The following is a 26,367-nucleotide window of genomic DNA, read 5'->3' as shown; positions in this document are numbered from 1 at the left end:
ACAGGTTGTTATTCTGATATTCTCTCTGTTAGGAGTAGTTCCTCCTGAAGAAGCTGATCTGGGGGCTGTTCGTTGAGGCTCATCTCCTGAAAAAGGTGGTTCTTTTCCTCTGCTGTGATGTTATCATCTTTGGGCGGGAAAGATAAGTGTCCCATTTGTTGGCGTTTGTCAGATACCTCAGTCCTGTGAATAGACCTTTTGTTGTTCCGAGCCGTTGTACAGTTTGTGCGATGAACTGGCTTCTCTGAAGTAGAGGAAGACATAACATGACGAGTCTGATCGTGCACGATTGGGTGAGAGGAGTGTATAATCTGTGGTGTAACACTGTCTTGGTCTGACGATATGTCTCCAGGTAGTTGGGAGCATTGTCCTGCGAGTTGTTGGTTCAATTGGTCATAATTGAGTACATTATGGATCTTACTTGGAACAACTTTTGGATGTTGTTGAGCAGATGGAGTAGCTGTAGTCATGATGTTAGGATGAGGAGTTCGTTGCTGTTGGTGGTATGCTTGTGGAGGATGGTTGTTACCTTCCTTTCGGTAATTAATGAGATTTATTATAGTTCTAATAAGTGATTATACTGCATGCTCCTGTTAAAGGGAGACTAACCACTTGAGTAAGGTTGACAAGCAGTCGAAGCCGAAAAGGACAAGAGCGAGGGGACTTATGTTTCGTGCAAAACAGAATGTTAAGAACTTGTCCTCTGAAGAGGATTGATATAGGTTTGAAGAAAAAAGTTTTCTCACAACATTTTGAAGAAGTTCATACGAAAGGACAAATTGAAAACGTTAGAAGATTTTTCTTAAAATTTAAACAGAGGCATGGGTATTTAAGTAATTCAGACGTCGCACTGTTGACTCGAAAACAAGTCTCATCGATATTGAAAATAAATGAAGTTTCAGTGGATGCAGATGGTCCTATTAAAAACTTTGAAGTAAATAAATTACCAGCAAATAAACCAATTGAAGATCGTGACACAGTAGCAAAGTTGACTCATGGAGATAAAAACAAGTACATTTTCGGTGTTTATGATGGACATGGTGGTAGTGCATGTTCTCAAGCTCTCAGTGAACGATTATTTAACTATATTTCAGTCTCAATGTCAACGCAAGACATTTTGAAAGGCATTGCATGTGACAACGAAGGACATGACAAACTTGTAGACTGGTACCCTTATCAGTCACAGTACTTCAATCATGAACTTGATCAAATATACAAGGATAACTTGGCTAAATTTGCCAAAGAAACATTAGCAAACTTTGAAGAATGCTCAGTAGAAGAGCATTTGCAGCACGCTTTTCTCCGTCTTGATCATGACATCATGTCAGAATGCTTGCCAGTAGGTCATGACTTGAGCATAAATGACCAAGCTTTAGAGAATGGTTTGTCAGGGTCTTGTGCTTGTATTGCATTAGTTGATGATATAGATTTGTATGTTGCTAACACCGGTGACTGTAAAGCAGTTTTAGGAGTTGAAGTTGATAAAGACCATTACAATACAGTAGAAATGTCACATGCACACACAAGTTACAACTCCAAAGAAGTAAGAAGAGTTTTAAAAAGTCATCCCAATGAATCTTCCCATGTGATCAAAGGGGGTCGTCTCTTTGGCAGTTTAGCACCATTAAGGGCATTTGGAGACATGATGTATAAGTGGTCTGTTAAGGAACGTAATCAATTTCTGAAACTTTTCAAGCAGCACCCTAATTTCAATGTATACAGTGAAGTTTTGATGCATGAACATTACATAACGCCACCTTATCTGACAGCAGAACCAGAAATCATTCACCGTAAATTAACTCCGAAAGACAAATTTTTAGTTATTGCGTCAGATGGTCTGTTTGACATGATTCCGCCTGAAAAAGTTGTCAAACTGGTTGCAGGACACATGGAAGGAAAACAAGTACTGGTGGCCCCAAATTTTGATATTAAGGGCCTCACTATGAATGAAATTAATCAACGTCTCAAACAAAGAAAAACTCATCTGTCTAATGTGCCTACTGATGACAATGTTGCCACACACTTGATGAGAAATGCTCTGGGTCCAGAACATGGAAGACTGTCCACTATGTTGTCATTGCATGATGATGTTGCCAGAAGCTATCGTGATGATATTACTATAATTGTAGTTTTCTTTGACACAGGTTATGTAAAAAATTTCTATGTAGAAGCTGAACGTGATATAGATAGTTTAGAATGAGTACCAGTGTGAATAACATTAATAATAAGTTTAAAAGATTAGCAGTACTGTAGATATGTGTCTCTAGCATCTAATAGTTCAAGAACAAAATAAGTTGAGAATACATGTACTTTTGATTCATACAAACATGTACATTTTGTACCTTTGCTACATGTATATTAGATCATTTAGCTACAATGTACATGTATGAATGTAAAAAAAAATAAGTTGCCCTTTATATATATATAAATATGGTAAATAGGGGGAAAAAAGGCTGAAAATGCACCAAATATTTAAAAACTCTTCAATATATATTTAATACATTTAATAATGTATATACATTTGTACATTTGTAGCTATAACATACATTTTTGTACATTGACATATAAAACTTATTGAATTGAGAGGTTTTTAAATTTAAAATATTTTTTTTCCATTGGAATGTCTGATGTGCATGATGTGACAGTGTACATGGTGTAAGACCTTCTCCATGTTTATCATTTTAATTGCTCAGCTGCTTATTTTTGAGAAATTAAATTTTATAATAGAATGCTATGATATCCAAACTTTTCATTTGTACATGTTCATGTATATCACAGGACTGTTGAAGGTTGTTAAAAAAGGGGCATATATATGATTTTAAATATGAGTTTAGACCATCACCAGTCAGGGGACTTACTACTGAAATAAGTGATTTTTAAATCACTTATTTGAGTAGCAAATTCGAGGTTTTGTCACAAATTGGGATTTTGTAGTTTTTTCAAAATTTTAAACACATACATTGTAGGTTCAAATAATATCTTTTAATTAGTAAAATTAAAAAAAATGAACCTGTTTGCTTCTTTTAAGTAGCAAGGTTTATGCCTTTGATGATATCATTTAGCTGAAAATTCTATTTTAGTTGAAAAAATGCTATAATAATGGCTTTACATAATGAACTGATACTTTCTTAAAAGATTTTTTCCCAGCAGTGTGAGTATTTTTCCTGTGAAGTTCTTAGTTTCATCTTTCAGATTATGTTTTAAAATTCTACTGTTCGCGATAAAAATTTCACTGTTCGGGGGTGTTCAAATTAGTGAGGGTTATTAAAAGAATGATACTTTAAGAAGTGATTTTTGTGAAGGAAATTGAGGTCTGATACTTAAACAAGTGATTTTTATGTCATTATCCTAGATTCAGTACAAGGTCATCACCTGAAATGACCTGGTCATCCTAGACAACACAGATGTTGGTTCTGATAAGTTTAGAAACATAATTAGTCCCTGGATCATTAGTATTCTATATTTAAAGCTACAATAAAATTAAATCACTTCTTCTAGTGATTAATTTGTACTACTTAAATAGGTGATTATTAAAGAAAGACAACTCTAACTTCCAACCTTTATGGAAATAATGTTACTTGAATCAGTGATTTAGAAAATCACTTATTTAAGTAAGTCCCCTGACTGATCACTGTCAAAATAATCATGATACTGCATGATCATGGGAATCATTAACATGATTAAGACTTTACAATTGTAATAAATTTTTGAAAGCCACTAGGCATTTTCAAGTGTACAACTCCTTATAATATGTCTTTATATAGTCCAGAGATATTTTGATATGAAATGAAAGTATGAATTGAAGTTTTGGTAAAGAAACCCTTTTTTTCTTTTTATGCCCCACCTACGATAGTAGAGGGGCATTATGTTTTCTGGTCTGTGCGTCCGTTCGTCCGTCTGTTCGTTCGTTCGTCTGTTCGTTCGTCCGTCTGTCCCGCTTCAGGTTAAAGTTTTTGGTCAAGGTAGTTTTTGATGAAGTTGAAGTCCAATCAACTTGAAACTTAGTACACATGTTCCTTATGATATGATCTTTCTAATTTAAATGCCAAATTAGAGTTTTGACCCCAATTTTACGGTTCACTGATAGAAAATGATAGTGCAAATTTCAGGTTAAAGTTTTTGGCTTCAGGTTAAAGTTTTTGGTCAAGGTAGTTTTTGATGAAGTTGAAGTCCAATCAACTTGAAACTTAGTATACATGTGCCCTATGATATGATCTTTCTAATTTAAATGCCAAATTAGAGTTTTGACCCCAATTTTACGGTTCACTGAACATAGAAAATGATAGTGCAAATTTCAGGTTAAAGTTTTTGGCTTCAGGTTAAAGTTTTTGGTCAAGGTAGTTTTTGATGAAGTTGAAGTCCAATCAACTTGAAACTTAGTATACATGTGCCCTATGATATGATCTTTCTAATTTAAATGCCAAATTAGAGTTTTGACCCCAATTTTACGGTTCACTGAACATAGAAAATGATAGTGCAAATTTCAGGTTAAAGTTTTTGGTCAAGGTAGTTTTTGATGAAGTTGAAGTCCAATCAACTTGAAACTTAGTATACATGTGCCCTATGATATGATCTTTCTAATTTTAATGCCAAATTAGAGTTTTGACCCCAATTTTACGGTTCACTGAACATAGAAAATGATAGTGCAAATTTCAGGTTAAAGTTTTTGGCTTCAGGTTAAAGTTTTTGGTCAAGGTAGTTTTTGATGAAGTTGAAGTCCAATCAACTTGAAACTTAGTATACATGTGCCCTATGATATGATCTTTCTAATTTAAATGCCAAATTAGAGTTTTGACCCCAATTTTACGGTTCACTGAACATAGAAAATGATAGTGCAAATTTCAGGTTAAAGTTTTTGGTCAAGGTAGTTTTTGATAAAGTAGAAGTCCAATCAACTTGAAACTTAGTATACATGTTCCCTTTGATAAGATCATTCTAATTTTAATGCCAAATTAGAGAATTTATTCCAATTTCACAGTCCTTTAAACATAGAAAATGATAGTGTGAGTGGGGCATCCGTGTACTGTGGACACATTCTTGTTATTTCTTGTGTATGTACATGCATATTATACATATAGTCTAGTTTTTGGTGAATGGGTCATAATTTGAAAGAAAGAATTTAAGTACCAGTTGCTCAGTGCTATTAGCATGATTAGGTACTGAAGAATGAATTTAGGTACTAAAGAATTCCTTGATGTACTTCATGTAGATGTTTCAATTCATTTATAGTTTATACTTTTTTTATCCTCCTCCCCAAAAATTGGAGCAGACTGAGAGCTACAGAAATGTTGATTGGAGTTATTCTCTTGCTCAGTGAAGCGACAAAGACAATAACCTGCTTGTCTTATGTGCATAATCATGATAATGTCAAGAAGAAAAATCTCATCAGCTAAGGCCAGGATTTTTTAATTTGTTGGTTTACGGATCCGCCGACCTGATTTTGTCTATTTCCAGAATAAAAATAAAATTGACTTTTCATGCTTTTTCATTCCCGCCGACCCTAACAAATGCATTATCCCTGAAAAATAAATAAATTATCCATTTTTGTCGAGCCTGCAACTTTTGTTGCAGAAAGCTCGACATAGGGATAGTGATCCGGCGGCGGCGGCGGCGGCGGCGGCGGCGGCGGTGTTAGCTAACTTCTTAAAAACTTTATATTTTAGAAGGTGGAAGTCCTGGATGCTTCATACTTTGTATATAGATGCGTCATGTTACGAAGTTTCTGTCAGTCACATGTCCAATGTCCTTGACCTCATTTTCATGGTTCAGTGACTACTTGAAAAAAAAGTTAAAATTTTTTGTAATGTTAAATTCTCTCTTATTATAAGTAATAGGATAACTATATTTGGTATGTGCGTACGTTGCAAGGTCCTCATGCCCGTCAGACAGTTTTCACTTGACCTCAACCTCATTTCATGGATCAGTGAACAAGGTTAAGTTTTGGTGGTCAAGTCCATATCTCAGATACTATAAGCTATAGGTCTTGTATATTCGGTGTATGGAAGGACTGTAAGGTGTACATGTCCAACCGGCAGGTGTCATCTGACCTTGACCTCATTTTCATGGTTCAGTGGTTATTGTTAAGTTTTTGTGTTTTGGTCTGTTTTTCTTATACTATATGCAATAGGTCTTCTATATTTGGTGTATGGAAGGATTGTAAGGTGTACATGTCTAGCTGGCAGGTGTCATCTGACCTTGACCTCATTTTCATGGTTCAGTGGTTATTGTTAAGTTTTTGTGTTTTGGTCTGTTTTTCTTATACTATATGCAATGGGTCTTCTATATTTGGTGTATGGAAGGATTGTAAGGTGTACATGTCTAGCTGGCAGGTGTCATCTGACTTTGACCTCATTTTCATGGTTCAGTGGTCAAAGTTAAATTTTTTAGTTTTGGTCTTTTTTCTAATACTATATGCAATATGTTAACTATATTTGGTGTATGGAAATATTTTATGATCTATATATTAGTTGTGCAGGTTTTATTTGACCTTGACCTCATTTTCACGGTTCATTGCTCAGTGTTAAGTTTTAATGTTTTGGTCTGTTTTTCTTAAACTATAAGCAGTAGGTCAACTATATTTGTTGTATGAAAGAATTGTTAGCTGTACATGTCTTTCTGAAATGGTTCATCTGACTTTGACCTTAATTTCATGGTTTATTGGTCAATGTTTGGCTTTCTTGGTTAATGTGAAGTTTATGTGACAGTTGTAATAAAGTTTTATATTTAGGACTATCAACATACTATCAATGATTAGTAAAGAAGGCGAGACATTTCAGTGTGTGCACTCTTGTTTATATAATCATTTATATAATCACTAACAGAATTGATAACACTTTCTGTTGTGAAAAAATGAAACTTCCAGTTTACGTTTCTAAAAATAGATAAATCATTTATTAATGACCTTGACATGTCGTTTGGACAAATATTTTTGTGGAACGAAACCCGTGTTTAAAACCAATTACACAATAAGTTCGTTTCTCTTATTTGTCAACAGTCCGTAAGATGCATCTTCTCATAGAAATAGACTTGTCCAAATGTGGACAGGTGGAAGTTCAGGACATCAAGTTAAAGTACTGAATATTAACAGATCATTTAAAATTTTCTTGTTTCATAGATAATAAAAAAAAATTCGTCCATTTGGATAAAAACGGGAATGCGTGACAACAGATTAACCCGATATTCTCGTTTTTTCCAGTGGACGAGTCTATTACGTTTTTGACGCGTGTGTTGAAAATTATTTTCTTACCACGCTTTTACATTTATTTCTTTATCAGTTTTCGTTCTTGAAGATCATTATTCACCAAGTTTTCTGGAATTGATTAAGAGCTATGTGAATTTGTCTTCCTTTATGAAATTTAATTACGTCTTTGTCCGTGCACCCCCTTTTTACGGGAAATTATTAGGCAATGTCATGCAATTTTTATTACAACTGAGCAATAATATTTCATTAAACTAAAATTTTAGAAATGATGACAAAATAGGATAACAAACATATTATTAGAAAGGTGAAATATATATTTATTTTGCATATCAGTCTTCTGTCTTGAAAGATATTATTTTATTTTTTTCCCGACCGACCGACCCGACTTTTTCATGGAGAAAATCCGTAAACCAACAAATTAAAAAACCGTGGCCTAAAAGCAATTTAAAATATACTTAAATGTAGTGCATGTAGAAATACATGTAGTTTATCGTGTTTATACTTGAAATGATGCATAATAATTCACTACAACTTGTGAACTACAAATACATGTGTATACCATATAAATATGTACCATACTACCATAGACATCAAATTTTTCAGAAGGAAAAGGGCATGGTGTCACACCATACTTAATTGCCTTAGATAAAACAATAGACATGTACACATGTAAAGTAAATGTTAGTCCTTAGTTTTCTGACATACTGTCATATATGTAGGGAAATGTTTATATTTTATCTTTTATTTAAATTTTTGCATTAGAATAAACTGAACTATATATAGTTATAGTTATAAACTGCACATATATTTCCACCAGAAGATGGGTTAGAACCAAGATATTTATTTTTACATATCCACAAGACAGAGGACCATTCATACAATCTCTCACTCGGACAAGACTGATATTATCTTGTCTTATATTCCTGACTGAATTCAATTTTTCTATACTAAATATACAATTTTTCTTTTCCGAACATTTTTAGGGTAAAGGGTGCAAAAAATGATAAAATTTATTATATCTAACATGTTCAATTTTGCTGTCTCTTGATCTTTGCACCTTAGACCAAACAAATACAAATACACATGTTTTGTTCATAAACTATATTGGGCATTGTTCTATATACTTTATTGGTGCTAAACAAAAAAGTCTCTACTTAGCCTTGCTTACATTGTAATCAAATTGTTCATAACATATTTTAAAGTAGACATGAAAATTTATAGTACATAGCTATTGGGAAATAGGAAGCAGAATTTATTTTATGGGCCTGACCATTAAAGGTCTGGTAACTGCTAAAATAGAAAATACATTTACCTTCAAAGATTATTTCAGAGTTTGAATTAACTGGCCATTAGAAGGAAAAGCATTTAACAGTGACAGTCACATTTAATTAACAAAATCCAATTAAAAGTGTTGTCCTATATTTTCTGTTATTTGAAACAAATGTTTGAAAGCTTTTATCTGTTTTCTGTTTTTTCTTTAGAATAAATTGTTTCTGAGATGATAAATCACAAATTAAATAATAAATGAGGTGTGTACATGTCACATGTATTGATCATGAAAGGTCCATGGTATTCTGGAAAAATGCTAAACAAAAAAAGTTAAAATATAGAAAAATATCAATGTTATTCTTAAATATAATTTCCAAACAAAGGGGGATAATTTCGCTGTTTTTTCTCTCACTTTCTGCAAAGTATTCCTAAGTTAATAGAAATGTTTTCATGTTAAAGGTTAAATGCATTTCAATCTTCAATGTAAGAAGTCAAACTTTGAAAATTATTGTGAAATAATGCATTTTTTGGTAACAAAAAGCTAGACAATATCCATGTATTTCAAATGGCTATTATAAGCAACAAGGTGAAAAAAAATGTGCTGATTTGTGAATGATGAATTTAGAAATGCTTTTATCTGTCCCATGCCACTATATATAATACCTTACGACATTCACCATTTGTTTATTTTACATGTTTTTGTTTAAATTTTTATTGTGTTTGTAATTAAAATAGTTGTTTTTTATCAAATTTTACAGTGCTTTCAGAAAGGATTGAATTTATGAAATGTCAGTCGTTTTAGTTAGCAATGCATGATGTAATATAAGATACTCATTGAATTTTATTGTTATGAAATAAATCAATTTTGGTTCTATTTTGTATTAGATAATATAGATTCTACATGTATTGATTTAAATTATAGGACATTGTAATCTCTATAATTCGAACTACACATTTAATTAATTTGACCATAACTTGTTTTGTCTTCCAATTTCGTATTTCAGTGTTAAATTACTTCTTCTCTTATTTAATATGACTTTCTTTCTTTTATTTTCATTTGCAATAAGTGATATATGAGAGCTAGTCTGATGAAATTTCTAAAATTTTGAAAAGAATGTAGTCAGTTTTGAAGACTTATTTTTACAATGTATAAACTTTTTTTTTAGGGAAGGGGGATTTACCAAATTAATCAACCAATGAATAAAAGCACTGGAAGATGCATGGAAATAGTTTTTGTCCTTTTTGGTTTAAGATAAAACAATGTGGATCAAAATTACTTCTTTGTCATTTATGCAAATATTAAATAACAGGCATGATCTAATTATAGGTAAAATTGATTATTCCTGGTATGTTATTTATGTATAAGATCTTTGTTGTGTTTTGTTTGATGAAGTTAATATAAAAGTGAAAATAAATGTTTTTATTATTTCTCCATTTAAAGATTTTGAAGATGGTCATAACATCATATGGATTTTACTGCCTCTGTTTTCTTGGGGTAGCTTGCAGTGTGGAAGGTCATGGGTGTCTTACTTTTGCCAGGTCAAACAAGACTTGAAAATTGGCATTTGCTCTTCCTAAACCAATGCAGTATTTATGGGTAAGAAAACATATAGTTAGGCTTGAATTCAGAATCATGTGTTTTGGTATGATGACATGTCTTCCTATTGACTGTTACCATAATAACAAACACACTAAAAATCTGGGTCAGGGTTTGGGACTAGACAAAACAGGGTTATATTCATATCACATTATCATTTTCTTGTCCTGAATATGCATTTAATTTGCCTCTGGAAGTAAGTTATCCATGTATCCATCCATCATATCATATATACAAAGCATTAACACAATTTGTATTTCCAGAAACCAAAAAAAAAAAAATCAATAAGGGAAAACACTTCAGACCAGGGAGTAAAGTTTTATCATGACAAATTACAGATCAAGTTCAAATCTGGTTGGATAATTTTGTGCAAGAGTTATGGACCTTAGACTTCATTCAAAAATTCCGTTTTCTACACTTTTTCTCATCACTTGGCATCTGTCGTCCGTCGTCGTTAACTTTTACAAAAATCTTCTCCTCTGAAACACTGAGCTAAATTTAACCAAACTTGGCCACAATCATCATTGAGGTATCTAGTTTAGAAATGTGTCCGGGGACCAGGCCAACCAACCAAGATGGCCGCCATGGCTAAAAATGGAACATAGGGGTAAAATGTAGATTTTGGCTTATATCTCTGAAACCAAAGAATTTAGGGCAAATCTGGAGTAAAATTGTTTATCAGGTCAAGATCTATCTGCACTGAAATTTTCAGATGAATCGGACAACAGGTTGTGAGGTTGCTGCCCCTGAATTGGTAATTTTAAGGTAATTTTTTGGTTATTAATATTATGTTGAATTTTATTAAAGATGGACAAAAACTGTAAACAGAAATAATGTTCAGCAAAGTAAGATCTACAAATAAGTTAAATGACCAAAATGGTAGATGATCCCTTAAGGAGTTATTGCCCTTTATAGTAAATTTAAATTAGTATGGCGTTCATTATCACTGGACTAGTATATATTTGTTTAGGGGCCAGCTGAAGGACGCCTCCGGGTGCGGGAATTTCTTGCTACATTGAAGACCTGTTGGTGACCCTCTGCTGTTGTTTTTTTATTTGGTCGGGTTGTTGTCTCTTTGACACATTCCCCATTTCCATTCTCAATTTTATTGTAACAATTGTTTGTAAACTTTTGTAATCTTACAAAAATCTTCTCCTCTGAAACTACTAAGACATATTAAACCAAACTTGTCCACAATCATCATTAGGGTATTTAGTTTTTGAAAATGTGTCCGACCAAGATGGCTGACATGGCTAAAAATAGTACATATGGTAAAATGCAGTTTTTGGCTCATATCTCTGAAACCAAAGTCTGACAGAATTTAATTGTTCATTAGCTTCAGATCTATTTGCCCTGAAATTTTCAGACCATTCAGGCAACCCAGTGTTGGATTGCTGCCCCTGAATTGGTAATTTTAAGAAATTTTAAAAATTGAATATTATTATAGATAGAGATGAACTGTAAACAACAATAATGTAGGCTATTGGTACTTTACGGAACGGAACGGAACGGAACGGAACGGAACGGAAAAGAATTTCATTTAAGGTATCCAAAGGGGGCATTTATCAAAATTTCGAAAAATCTTTAAAACAAAACAAACTTTAAAATTTCTGTGTTTTACGGTTTTCCATATACAAATAACACAAATGTATACTAAATCTCATCTTCACAGGTGAAATGTGTAATAATGTATAACATCGGGAAATACTCTGTAGATGAATATGTCGGATTGTCCTGATAAATTATCATGAAATTAACGCATTTGCAAGTCATGCATTATGATATCTAGACTGACCTCACGTCGTCCTTGATTAGAGACAGTGATCAAGTTGAATCTGATTTAAACTGTTAAATTTATTTTTCCGTTCCGTTCCGTTCCGCAAAGTACCAATTGCTCTGAGGAATTGGTATTTAACGGAAAAAACGGAAACAGACATCTTTAATGTAATAAAAGCAGTATGATAACAAAAATTGTCTGACACTCTTTTTGCATGAGTGGTATGTGTTTTAGATAGCATTTTCGACTTGATCAATAATAAAAAATTTAACACAGAGGCAGGTTACACAAAAAGTCTTTCTCCTTCCATCGGTAATTATATTTTAAAAAAGAGGCCTTCAACAGCCCGTTCCGACGATGATTAGAGACAGTGATCAAGTTGAATCTGATTTAAACTTTTTAATTTATTTTTCCGTTCCGTTCCGTTCCGCAAAGTACCAATTGCTCTGAGGAATTGGTATTTAACGGAAAAAACGGAAACAGACATCTTTAATGTAATTAAAGCAGTATGATAACAAAAAATGTCTGACACCTCTTTTTGCATGAGTGGTATGTGTTTTAGATAGCATTTTCGACTTGATCAATAATACAAAATTTAACACAAAGGCAGGTTACACAAAAAGTCTTTCTCCTTCCATCGGTAATTATATTTTAAAAAAGAGGCCTTCAACAGCCCGTTCCGACGATGATTAGAGACAGTGATCAAGTTGAATCTGATTTAAACTTTTTAATCTATTTTTCCGTTCCGTTCCGTTCCGCAAAGTACCAATTGCTCTGAGGAATTGGTATTTAACGGAAAAAACGGAAACAGACATCTTTAATGTAATAAAAGCAGTATGATAACAAAAATTGTCTGACACTCTTTTTGCATGAGTGGTATGTGTTTTAGATAGCATTTTCGACTTGATCAATAATAAAAAATTTAACACAGAGGCAGGTTACACAAAAAGTCTTTCTCCTTCCATCGGTAATTATATTTTAAAAAAGAGGCCTTCAACAGCCCGTTCCGACGATGATTAGAGACAGTGATCAAGTTGAATCTGATTTAAACTTTTTAATTTATTTTTCCGTTCCGTTCCGTTCCGCAAAGTACCAATTGCTCTGAGGAATTGGTATTTAACGGAAAAAACGGAAACAGACATCTTAAATGTAATTAAAGCAGTATGATAAAAAAAAAAATGTCTGACACCTCTTTTTGCATGAGTGGTATGTGTTTTAGATAGCATTTTCGACTTGATCAATAATAAAAAAATTAACACAAAGGCAGGTTACACAAAAAGTCTTTCTCCTTCCATCGGTAATTATATTTTAAAAAAGAGGCATTCAACAGCCCGTTCCGACGATGATTAGAGACAGTGATCAAGTTGAATCTTTATTAAATCTTTTAATTTATTTTTCCGTTCCGTTCCGTTCCGCAAAGTACCAATTGCTCTGAGGAATTGGTATTTAACGGAAAAAACGGAAACAGACATCTTTAATGTAATAAAAGCAGTATGATAACAAAAATTGTCTGACACTCTTTTTGCATGAGTGGTATGTGTTTTAGATAGCATTTTCGACTTGATCAATAATACAAAATTTAACACAAAGGCAGGTTACACAAAAAGTCTTTCTCCTTCCATCGGTAATTATATTTTAAAAAAGAGGCCTTCAACAGCCCGTTCCGACGATGATTAGAGACAGTGATCAAGTTGAATCTGATTTAAACTTTTTAATCTATTTTTCCGTTCCGTTCCGTTCCGCAAAGTACCAATTGCTCTGAGGAATTGGTATTTAACGGAAAAAACGGAAACAGACATCTTTAATGTAATAAAAGCAGTATGATAACAAAAATTGTCTGACACTCTTTTTGCATGAGTGGTATGTGTTTTAGATAGCATTTTCGACTTGATCAATAATAAAAAATTTAACACAGAGGCAGGTTACACAAAAAGTCTTTCTCCTTCCATCGGTAATTATATTTTAAAAAAGAGGCCTTCAACAGCCCGTTCCGACGATGATTAGAGACAGTGATCAAGTTGAATCTGATTTAAACTTTTTAATTTATTTTTCCGTTCCGTTCCGTTCCGCAAAGTACCAATTGCTCTGAGGAATTGGTATTTAACGGAAAAAACGGAAACAGACATCTTAAATGTAATTAAAGCAGTATGATAAAAAAAAAAAATGTCTGACACCTCTTTTTGCATGAGTGGTATGTGTTTTAGATAGCATTTTCGACTTGATCAATAATAAAAAAATTAACACAAAGGCAGGTTACACAAAAAGTCTTTCTCCTTCCATCGGTAATTATATTTTAAAAAAGAGGCATTCAACAGCCCGTTCCGACGATGATTAGAGACAGTGATCAAGTTGAATCTTTATTAAATCTTTTAATTTATTTTTCCGTTCCGTTCCGTTCCGCAAAGTACCAATTGCTCTGAGGAATTGGTATTTAACGGAAAAAACGGAAACAGACATCTTTAATGTAATAAAAGCAGTATGATAACAAAAATTGTCTGACACTCTTTTTGCATGAGTGGTATGTGTTTTAGATAGCATTTTCGACTTGATCAATAATAAAAAATTTAACACAGAGGCAGGTTACACAAAAAGTCTTTCTCCTTCCATCGGTAATTATATTTTAAAAAAGAGGCCTTCAACAGCCCGTTCCGACGATGATTAGAGACAGTGATCAAGTTGAATCTGATTTAAACTTTTTAATTTATTTTTCCGTTCCGTTCCGTTTCGCAAAGTACCAATTGCTCTGAGGAATTGGTATTTAACGGAAAAAACGGAAACAGACATCTTTAATGTAATTAAAGCAGTATGATAACAAAAAATGTCTGACACCTCTTTTTGCATGAGTGGTATGTGTTTTAGATAGCATTTTCGACTTGATCAATAATACAAAATTTAACACAAAGGCAGGTTACACAAAAAGTCTTTCTCCTTCCATCGGTAATTATATTTTAAAAAAGAGGCCTTCAACAGCCCGTTCCGACGATGATTAGAGACAGTGATCAAGTTGAATCTGATTTAAACTTTTTAATCTATTTTTCCGTTCCGTTCCGTTCCGCAAAGTACCAATTGCTCTGAGGAATTGGTATTTAACGGAAAAAACGGAAACAGACATCTTTAATGTAATAAAAGCAGTATGATAACAAAAATTGTCTGACACTCTTTTTGCATGAGTGGTATGTGTTTTAGATAGCATTTTCGACTTGATCAATAATAAAAAATTTAACACAGAGGCAGGTTACACAAAAAGTCTTTCTCCTTCCATCGGTAATTATATTTAAAAAAAGAGGCCTTCAACAGCCCGTTCCGACGATGATTAGAGACAGTGATCAAGTTGAATCTGATTTAAACTTTTTAATTTATTTTTCCGTTCCGTTCCGTTCCGCAAAGTACCAATTGCTCTGAGGAATTGGTATTTAACGGAAAAAACGGAAACAGACATCTTTAATGTAATTAAAGCAGTATGATAACAAAAATTGTCTGACACCTCTTTTTGCATGAGTGGTATGTGTTTTAGATAGCATTTTTGACTTGATCAATAATACAAAATTTAACACAAAGGCAGGTTACACAAAAAGTCTTTCTCCTTCCATCGGTAATTATATTTTAAAAAAGAGGCCTTCAACAGCCCGTTCCGACGATGATTAGAGACAGTGATCAAGTTGAATCTGATTTAAACTTTTTAATTTATTTTTCCGTTCCGTTCCGTTCCGCAAAGTACCAATTGCTCTGAGGAATTGGTATTTAACGGAAAAAACGGAAACAGACATCTTAAATGTAATTAAAGCAGTATGATAAAAAAAAAAATGTCTGACACCTCTTTTTGCATGAGTGGTATGTGTTTTAGATAGCATTTTCGACTTGATCAATAATACAAAATTTAACACAAAGGCAGGTTACACAAAAAGTCTTTCTCCTTCCATCGGTAATTATATTTTAAAAAAGAGGCATTCAACAGCCCGTTCCGACGATGATTAGAGACAGTGATCAAGTTGAATCTGATTTAAACTTTTTAATTTATTTTTCCGTTCCGTTCCGTTCCGCAAAGTACCAATTGCTCTGAGGAATTGGTATTTAACGGAAAAAACGGAAACAGACATCTTTAATGTAATTAAAGCAGTATGATAACAAAAAATGTCTGACACCTCTTTTTGCATGAGTGGTATGTGTTTTAGATAGCATTTTCGACTTGATCAATAATAAAAAATTTAACACAGAGGCAGGTTACACAAAAAGTCTTTCTCCTTCCATCGGTAATTATATTTTAAAAAAGAGGCCTTCAACAGCCCGTTCCGACGATGATTAGAGACAGTGATCAAGTTGAATCTGATTTAAACTTTTTAATCTATTTTTCCGTTCCGTTCCGTTCCGCAAAGTACCAATTGCTCTGAGGAATTGGTATTTAACGGAAAAAACGGAAACAGACATCTTAAATGTAATTAAAGCAGTATGATAAAAAAAAAAAATGTCTGACACCTCTTTTTGCATGAGTGGTATGTGTTTTAGATAGCATTTTCGACTTGATCAATAATAAAAAAATTAACACAAAGGCAGGTTACACAAAAAGTCTTTCTCCTTCCATCGGTAATTATATTTTAAAAAAGAGGCATTCAACAGCCCGTTCCGACGATGATTAGAGACAGTGATCAAGTTGAATCTGATTTAAACTTTTAAATTTATTTTTCCGTTCCGTTCCGTTCCGCAAAGTACCAATTGCTCTGGGGAATTGGTATTTAACGGAATCAACGGAAACAGACATCTATAATGTAATAAAAGCAGTATGATAAAAAAAAAAATGTCTGACACCTCTTTTTGCATGAGTGGTATGTGTTTTAGATAGCATTTTCGACTTGATCAATAATAAAAAAATTAACACAAAGGCAGGTTACACAAAAAGTCTTTCTCCTTCCATCGGTAATTATATTTTAAAAAAGAGGCATTCAACAGCCCGTTCCGACGATGATTAGAGACAGTGATCAAGTTGAATCTTTATTAAATCTTTTAATTTATTTTTCCGTTCCGTTCCGTTCCGCAAAGTACCAATTGCTCTGAGGAATTGGTATTTAACGGAAAAAACGGAAACAGACATCTTTAATGTAATAAAAGCAGTATGATAACAAAAATTGTCTGACACTCTTTTTGCATGAGTGGTATGTGTTTTAGATAGCATTTTCGACTTGATCAATAATAAAAAATTTAACACAGAGGCAGGTTACACAAAAAGTCTTTCTCCTTCCATCGGTAATTATATTTTAAAAAAGAGGCCTTCAACAGCCCGTTCCGACGATGATTAGAGACAGTGATCAAGTTGAATCTGATTTAAACTTTTTAATTTATTTTTCCGTTCCGTTCCGTTTCGCAAAGTACCAATTGCTCTGAGGAATTGGTATTTAACGGAAAAAACGGAAACAGACATCTTTAATGTAATTAAAGCAGTATGATAACAAAAAATGTCTGACACCTCTTTTTGCATGAGTGGTATGTGTTTTAGATAGCATTTTCGACTTGATCAATAATACAAAATTTAACACAAAGGCAGGTTACACAAAAAGTCTTTCTCCTTCCATCGGTAATTATATTTTAAAAAAGAGGCCTTCAACAGCCCGTTCCGACGATGATTAGAGACAGTGATCAAGTTGAATCTGATTTAAACTTTTTAATCTATTTTTCCGTTCCGTTCCGTTCCGCAAAGTACCAATTGCTCTGAGGAATTGGTATTTAACGGAAAAAACGGAAACAGACATCTTTAATGTAATAAAAGCAGTATGATAACAAAAATTGTCTGACACTCTTTTTGCATGAGTGGTATGTGTTTTAGATAGCATTTTCGACTTGATCAATAATAAAAAATTTAACACAGAGGCAGGTTACACAAAAAGTCTTTCTCCTTCCATCGGTAATTATATTTAAAAAAAGAGGCCTTCAACAGCCCGTTCCGACGATGATTAGAGACAGTGATCAAGTTGAATCTGATTTAAACTTTTTAATTTATTTTTCCGTTCCGTTCCGTTCCGCAAAGTACCAATTGCTCTGAGGAATTGGTATTTAACGGAAAAAACGGAAACAGACATCTTTAATGTAATTAAAGCAGTATGATAACAAAAATTGTCTGACACCTCTTTTTGCATGAGTGGTATGTGTTTTAGATAGCATTTTTGACTTGATCAATAATACAAAATTTAACACAAAGGCAGGTTACACAAAAAGTCTTTCTCCTTCCATCGGTAATCATATTTTAAAAAAGAGGCCTTCAACAGCCCGTTCCGACGATGATTAGAGACAGTGATCAAGTTGAATCTGATTTAAACTTTTTAATTTATTTTTCCGTTCCGTTCCGTTCCGCAAAGTACCAATTGCTCTGAGGAATTGGTATTTAACGGAAAAAACGGAAACAGACATCTTAAATGTAATTAAAGCAGTATGATAAAAAAAAAAATGTCTGACACCTCTTTTTGCATGAGTGGTATGTGTTTTAGATAGCATTTTCGACTTGATCAATAATAAAAAAATTAACACAAAGGCAGGTTACACAAAAAGTCTTTCTCCTTCCATCGGTAATTATATTTTAAAAAAGAGGCATTCAACAGCCCGTTCCGACGATGATTAGAGACAGTGATCAAGTTGAATCTGATTTAAACTTTTTAATTTATTTTTCCGTTCCGTTCCGTTTCGCAAAGTACCAATTGCTCTGAGGAATTGGTATTTAACGGAAAAAACGGAAACAGACATCTTTAATGTAATTAAAGCAGTATGATAACAAAAAATGTCTGACACCTCTTTTTGCATGAGTGGTATGTGTTTTAGATAGCATTTTCGACTTGATCAATAATACAAAATTTAACACAAAGGCAGGTTACACAAAAAGTCTTTCTCCTTCCATCGGTAATTATATTTTAAAAAAGAGGCCTTCAACAGCCCGTTCCGACGATGATTAGAGACAGTGATCAAGTTGAATCTGATTTAAACTTTTTAATCTATTTTTCCGTTCCGTTCCGTTCCGCAAAGTACCAATTGCTCTGAGGAATTGGTATTTAACGGAAAAAACGGAAACAGACATCTTAAATGTAATTAAAGCAGTATGATAAAAAAAAAAATGTCTGACACCTCTTTTTGCATGAGTGGTATGTGTTTTAGATAGCATTTTCGACTTGATCAATAATAAAAAAATTAACACAAAGGCAGGTTACACAAAAAGTCTTTCTCCTTCCATCGGTAATTATATTTTAAAAAAGAGGCATTCAACAGCCCGTTCCGACGATGATTAGAGACAGTGATCAAGTTGAATCTGATTTAAACTTTTAAATTTATTTTTCCGTTCCGTTCCGTTCCGCAAAGTACCAATTGCTCTGGGGAATTGGTATTTAACGGAATCAACGGAAACAGACATCTATAATGTAATAAAAGCAGTATGATAAAAACAAGTCAGACCCTTCTTTTTTGAATGAGTGGTAAGTGTTTTAGATAGCATTTCGACTGGATCAATATTTAAATAAACAGCTGCGCCATGAGCGCATGATACGCCCGTCGTCTTGTGAAAAAACATAAATCTTTTTTGAATAACACAGGGTTGTACAGGATGTCATGCTTAGTATATCCTGACTCATTCCTTATTCCCGCTCAATAGGAAGATTGTACAAGATGTATTTGGAAACCCGACGCAACATTAGCCTGTTAAGTTTTAAGCAATAGAGATACAGCGCAACATGTGAAAAAAAACCTCTTTTTTTACAAAATCTCAATAACTCGAAAATATAAAAATGAATCATCACCAAAAAGTATACAGATCTTTAGATTAATATAACAAAGAAGTGTGTAAAGTTTTAAGCAATAATCATAAATCGTTTTTGAGATATGGTGCGACATGTAAACCCCCCTTTTTAGCTCACCTGGCCCGAAGGGCCAAGTGAGCTATTCCCATCACTTTGCGTCCGGCGTCCGTCGTCGTCGTCGTCGTCCGTCGTCCGTCGTCGTCCGTCGTCGTTAACTTTTACAAAAATCTTCTCCTCTGAAACTACTGGGCCAAATTTAACCAAACTTGACCAAAATCATCATTGGGGTATCTAGTTTAAAAAATGTGTGGCGTGACCCAGTCAACCAACCAAGATGGCCGCCACGGCTAAAAATAGAACATAGGGGTAAAATGCAGTTTTTGGCTTATAACTCAAAAACCAAAGCATTTAGAGCAAATCTGACATGGGGTAAATATGTTTATCAGGTCAAGATCTATCTGCCCTGAAATTTTCAGATGAATCGGTCAACCCGTTGTTGGGTTGCTGCCCCTGAATTGGTCATTTTGAGGAAATTTTGCTGTTTTTGGTTATTATCTTGAATATTATTATAGATAGAGATAAGCTGTAAACAGCAATAATGTTTGGCAAAGTTAGATTTACAAGTAAGTCAACATTACCGAAATGGTCAGTTGACCCCTTTAGGAGTTATTGCCCTTTATAGTCAATTTTTAACCATTTTTCATAAATCTAAGTAATCTTTTACAAAAATCTTCTCCTCTGAAACTACTGGGCCAAATTAATCCAAACTTGGCCACAATCATCTTTGGGGTATCTAGTTTAAAAAATGTGTGGCGTGACCCGGTCAACCAACCAAGATGGCCGCCACAGCTAAAAATAGAACATAGGGGTAAAATGCAGTTTTTGGCTTATAACTCAAAAACCAAAGCATTTAGAGCAAATCTGATGTGGGGTAAAAATGTTTATCAGGTCAAGATCTATCTGCCCTGAAATTTTCAGATGAATCGGTCAACCTGTTGTTGGGTTGCTGCCCCTGAATTGGTAATTTTGAGGAAATTTTGCCGTTTTTGGTTATTATCTTGAATATTATTATAGATAGAGATAAACTGTAAACAGCAATAATGTTCAGCAAAGTAAGATTTACAAATAAGGCAACATGACGGAAATGGTCAGTTGACCCCTTTAGGAGTTATTGCTCTTTATAGTCAATTTTTAACCATTTTTGTAAATCTTAGTTATCTTTTACAAAAATCTTCTCCTCTGAAACTACTGGGCCAAATTAATTCAAACTTGGCCACAATCATCTTTGAGGTACCTTGTTTGAAAAATGTGTCCGATGACCTGGCCATCCAACCAAGATGGCCACCACGGCTAAAAATAGAACAGGGGTAAAATGTAGTTTTTTGCTTACAACTCTGAAACCAAATCATTTAGAGGAAATCTGACAAGGAGTTTAATTGTTAATCAAGTCAATATATATCTGCCCTGAAATATTCAAATGAATTGGACAACCTGTTGTTGGGTTGCTGCCCTCCAATTGGTAATTTTTAAAGAAATTTTGCTGTTTTTGGTTATTATCTTGAATACTATTATAGATAGCGATAAACTGTAAACAGCAATAATGTTCATCAAAGTAAGATCTACAAATAAGTCCACATGACCTAAATGGTCAATTGACCCCTTAAGGAGTTATTGCCCTTTATAGTCAATTTTTAACAATTTTCATTAATTTGGTAAATTTATGTAAATTTTTACCAAATATTTTTCTCTGTTACTAATGGGCAAAGTTCATTATAGATATAATTGTAAGAAGCAAGAATGTTCAGTAAAGTAAGAACTTCAAACACATCACCATCACCAAAATACAATTTTGTCATGAATCCATTTGTGTCCTTTGTTAAATATGCACATAGACCAAGGTGAGCGACACAGGCTCTTTAGAGCCTCTAGTTTTTTTTTTACAAAATACTCAATAACTCAAAAATTACATTTTGAATCATCACCAAAAAGTATACAGATATATTAAGATTAATATAACTAAGAAGCCTTTGAAGTTTTAAGCCATAATCAAGAATCGTTTTTGAGATACGGTGCGACATGTGAAAAATTTTTTTAAACACACCCCTGTTTTAGTTACAAAGTGCCATAACTCAAAAAGTTGTAATCTTATTTTCACAAAAAAGTAGACAGATCATTTGACCATCATAAGAAACAACTATGTTAAGTTTCAAAAAATTTGGATAAGTCGTTCTCAAGTTACGGTGCGACATGTTTACACCAGACAGACGGACGGACGGACGGACGGACACTGGACATTTGTATACCATAATACGTCCCGTCAAAATTGACGGACGTATAAAAAATAACACAAAGACAGGTTAGACAAAAGGTCTTTCTACTTCCATTGGTAATTATAAATTAAAAAAGGGGCCTTCCGAAGATGATAAGAAACAGTGATCCCCATTTCCATTCTCAATTTTATATTAGAAACAAGGTCTCATAAATATTAAAACATATGTTTAAAATATATCTTCATAAAAATATGAGCACTAAACACTGGTTTACACTATAATAAAAAAATGTTTGCAAATTGTTAAAACATTTTCGGATTTATCAAAGCACTATAAAAAATGGTAACTCCTTAAAAGTCATAAAACCACAATAATAACTGCTGTTAATCAAAGTATTTATAAAAACTAAAAGTCTGTTCTGTTAAAAAACCTATAGGCAAAGGTCTTACTATAATATCAGCGGGAAATTTCGGTTCTAGAGGTGCATTCCGTATTTAATCTGCAGGGGCGGATGCAGGAATTTTCGAAAGAGGGGGTGCTAACCCAGGTAACCCAGGGCAAAGGGGGGGTGCAAAACATATGTCCCGATACAAATGCATTGATCGGCAAAAATAAAGGGGGTGCACCCCCCCGGAACCCCCACCCCCCCTGGATCCGCCACTGAATCTGTTTTTTTTTCTCCTATCTCCTGATGACAGCTGGTGTGTCCGTAGATATTGTTTAAATTTTCTATATTTTCACTTTTTAATTAGTTTACCTGCACAATGGCGCAGAAGCAATATTTATTTTTTGGCGCAAATGAAAAACTACAACTTTTAAGAATTGGCGCAAAAGCAATGCGTACTTAAATATCAATCAAATTTGACCGTGCCCACAAAACGATTGTTCAAATTACGAATAGTTTCAGCTTAAAATCCATGGCACTCTAAAATGTAGATTTTTTAAATCACATAAATTCCATATCGATATACGTATATTTGGATCTATGCAATATGTTTATCTGGACATCAGCATGCTAGCTGTAATGACTCCCATCTATTCTTTGCGGGCATTAAATAATGGACTTCATTAAAGATAACCGTTTTATTTATTGTCATATAATCCACTCTATTAACACAATGTAGCATGAATAACAAAGGTATGCTGGTGTTCAATGAATGATTACAAATGATGACAGGTAAGTATAACTCCAAACTGAACGTGAACATCAAACGGTAAAAAGCTGAAAGAACAAATAAAAACTCAATATAAAACCTATCAATCAAAAAGATTTGCCAAAACATACAAAAATACAAAGTTGGCTTATGACACTAATTGTGTTCCATACATTCACATAAAAAATACAAGTATTAACAATATATCAAGTTTGTAACAAACTGTGAGTCAAAACTGGTGTGTTCAGCTTTTAATGTGTTGAAAACTCGACAAGTATCAAACATTATGTATGCAAATTATGACACGAATTGCTTTCCATACTTTAAAAATAACGAAATGAGGGGGGTGCTATGAATCATACAAAAATTACCAAAAAGGGTATTTGAATGTTTATAGAACATTTTTATAGTGTAAATGTTGTATCTGTGTGTTTACAAGTAATAACAAACGGTTGTAAAACAATAAAACAAATAATCTGGTGAAGTGGCATATTTGTCATCATTGTCATTTATCCAACGTTTTATACGTCATCAAAACACAATACATGTTATATATGTTTACAATAAACAGTTCTTCAAATTGTCAATATGCTATAAACGTACACTGTGCCGGAATCTGGCAGATATATCAATAAATGATGCTGAATCATCAACGTGAGCATGTAAATAAGGGGAAATTACAAAAGAGGGGAAAGTAACAAAGAAGATAGTAAATGTAAGTCAACTTTCGGAAACATCATGAAATAATTACGGAAGAGTCAGTACACTAGCTTAGTTCCGTCATTTCAATAACATGGATGGCAATATGTTTGATTGATCTAACCATACGTTAACCAGTGTCCTTTGAATACAGTGATCATGCATGATGTGAACATTTTTTTCTATAGACATAGGTAGATTTGATTAATCCAAATAATATAGGTATAAAGCATACCGGTGTCCATGCAATTCATAATGCAATACAACAATATATAGAAATAAATTATGTTTTTTTATGAAATGTATGTGCTTATGCAACATTATCAAACTGCTGTAATGCATTAGTTATAAACTTTGAAAGAACCGATGACTTTTCATTCGTTTTTAAACTCAAATGTACTTAAATAGCACATTTTAAACCGTAAGAAATTGGTTTATCTCTCGAAAAAACCTGAACTGTTCTCGAAAAAACCCGAACTGCTCTCGAAAAAACTTGAACAGATGGAAATGAATATACCCTTAAAATTGCCTTTTAATTACAATAACTAAAACTTTTGTTATAGCATATGTAAATGTAAGGATATAAAGACATCATGTGTGCATGCTCTTTGAAATTTGCATTGGTATGTGTATAGAAATTGCTTTTTTCTATATTTTGGCATAAAAGCATTATTAGGCCAAATCAAACTTTTTTAACTGCAAAGTATGTATGGTTGGCAACATCCTTTCATCACAAATACTTACTTAACTTGTTTGATCTTGTAAATTTAGTTTAAGCATTTATTTTACGTGTTACAGGAAAACATGTCTGTTTGTTTACATTTTTAGTCATAATCTCTCGAAAAAAAACTGGACGCTCTCGAAAAAACCCGATCTCAACCGGACACTATACCTACGGTGGTAATACTGATACGTATTATTACATATCAGTAAAAAAAATCTACAAACAGTATGTTAATAAAGAGTTATGAAGTAAAATGTACATGGGACAAAATCACAAAAAATACATAGAATAATACAAATTATCAATGAACAGGTGTTATATGTCAGTTTGGTATGGTCAAGACGTTTGGTAAAGATAACATCCTTTTAAGAGAGTTATCTCGCCTTAACCAGTTATGGGGTTTTTCGTATTGCAGATTGCATTCCGTATTTGTATGATATGTTAGTTGATTTGTTCTCTTGATTTATTGTTACCATTCCATGTAGATGTGTTTTTGAAGAATAGAATTTATTAACTTGAATATTCGTTTATTATCTATGCCAGAAAGGAGCATTAAACAGGGCTTTACTTGACAGTGGATGTAGAGTCTGCAACAAAAAACGAATCATAGTATATTTTTAGCATTCTTTTAAACACATACAGTAGACGACTTTAGTTTTAATACCGATTTTGCCGCAAATACTAATATTCTCTTAGAAATCAAAGACGGTTACTTCGAAGTCGATAATAGGGCTATCTTAACTAGTTATCGTAAGTGTATACTAAGATAGCCGTTAAATTGTTAAGATAATCCACGAGGGGATTGCAGATACTCTCTTATCACCATCGTAATCAGGTTTTCATGATACAGGGGCCCGCGGTAACAAGAAACTTCTCTTAAAGTCTTCGTAAGTCATAGTTTACGATTACACAAAGAATGCATTAAGGGTCCTTTTAAGAGTGTATCAAAAAGCATTCTATTTTCGTTCTTTTCTTTCCCATAACTTCGTTTGATAAAACCCTTAAAACATTCTTAGTCTAAGCGCACTTATTAATTTTCGGACTTATCCGACAACGTTTTCTTTGAAATTCTTTGATTTACATGTTAGTTTGTCCCGAAAAAATCTAGTGAAATGTTTGTATCGTAGGGCTATCATGACTAGCAGTGACACGGACAGTGAATTAAATGTATGCAATTACTTTTGCAAATAATCTTACATGTTTTCAATTTGTTTCTTAATCCGTTATAAATCAAAAGGACTTGAGCGGCCAAGCAATACACGTACAGTTTCATTCCCTGACATTCCTCATGTGTAAAATAAAGGTCATTTTCATTCTAAGATAGGTTGATGTGTGGGTAGAACCGCACTTACATTAAAATGTTTTTTCACAAGACGACGGGCGTATCATGCGCTCATGGCGCAGCTGTTTATTTAAATATTGATCCAGTCGAAATGCTATCTAAAACACTTACCACTCATTCAAAAAAGAAGGGTCTGACTTGTTTTTATCATACTGCTTTTATTACATTATAGATGTCTGTTTCCGTTGATTCCGTTAAATACCAATTCCTCAGAGCAATTGGTACTTTGCGGAACGGAACGGAACGGAAAAATAAATTTAAAAGTTTAAATCAGATTCAACTTGATCACTGTCTCTAATCATCGTCGGAACGGGCTGTTGAATGCCTCTTTTTTAAAATATAATTACCGATGGAAGGAGAAAGACTTTTTGTGTAACCTGCCTTTGTGTTAATTTTTTTATTATTGATCAAGTCGAAAATGCTATCTAAAACACATACCACTCATGCAAAAAGAGTGTCAGACAATTTTTGTTATCATACTGCTTTAATTACATTAAAGATGTCTGTTTCCGTTTTTTCCGTTAAATACCAATTCCTCAGAGCAATTGGTACTTTGCGGAACGGAACG

At 33.3% G+C, this 26,367-nt stretch overlaps 1 protein-coding gene and 1 long non-coding RNA gene across 2 annotated transcripts; one reads left to right on the top strand and one right to left on the bottom strand.

The window, feature by feature from the left end:
- The first annotated feature begins 594 nt into the window (after positions 1-594).
- LOC143078945 (pyruvate dehydrogenase [acetyl-transferring]-phosphatase 1, mitochondrial-like) lies at positions 595-3,126 on the top strand. The gene has a single exon (XM_076254022.1). The coding sequence runs from the start codon at positions 686-688 to the stop codon at positions 2,198-2,200; it is 1,515 nt and encodes a 504-aa protein (XP_076110137.1). The 5' UTR covers positions 595-685; the 3' UTR covers positions 2,201-3,126.
- A 19,822-nt stretch (positions 3,127-22,948) lies between these two features.
- Positions 22,949-25,235, bottom strand: LOC143078944 (uncharacterized). Its single transcript, XR_012979309.1, has 2 exons — positions 23,638-25,235; positions 22,949-23,102 (listed from the first exon to the last, which is right to left on the bottom strand). It is a non-coding gene; the product is annotated as an uncharacterized LOC143078944 (long non-coding RNA).
- Positions 25,236-26,367: the final 1,132 nt, after the last annotated feature.

Source organism: Mytilus galloprovincialis, chromosome 6, assembly GCF_965363235.1.
Source record: "Mytilus galloprovincialis chromosome 6, xbMytGall1.hap1.1, whole genome shotgun sequence".
In the NCBI taxonomy this organism is placed as follows: Eukaryota; Metazoa; Mollusca; class Bivalvia; order Mytilida; family Mytilidae; genus Mytilus; species Mytilus galloprovincialis.
The sequence above is the reverse complement of the archived record's forward strand: the minus strand, read 5'-3'. Positions and strand labels throughout refer to the sequence as shown.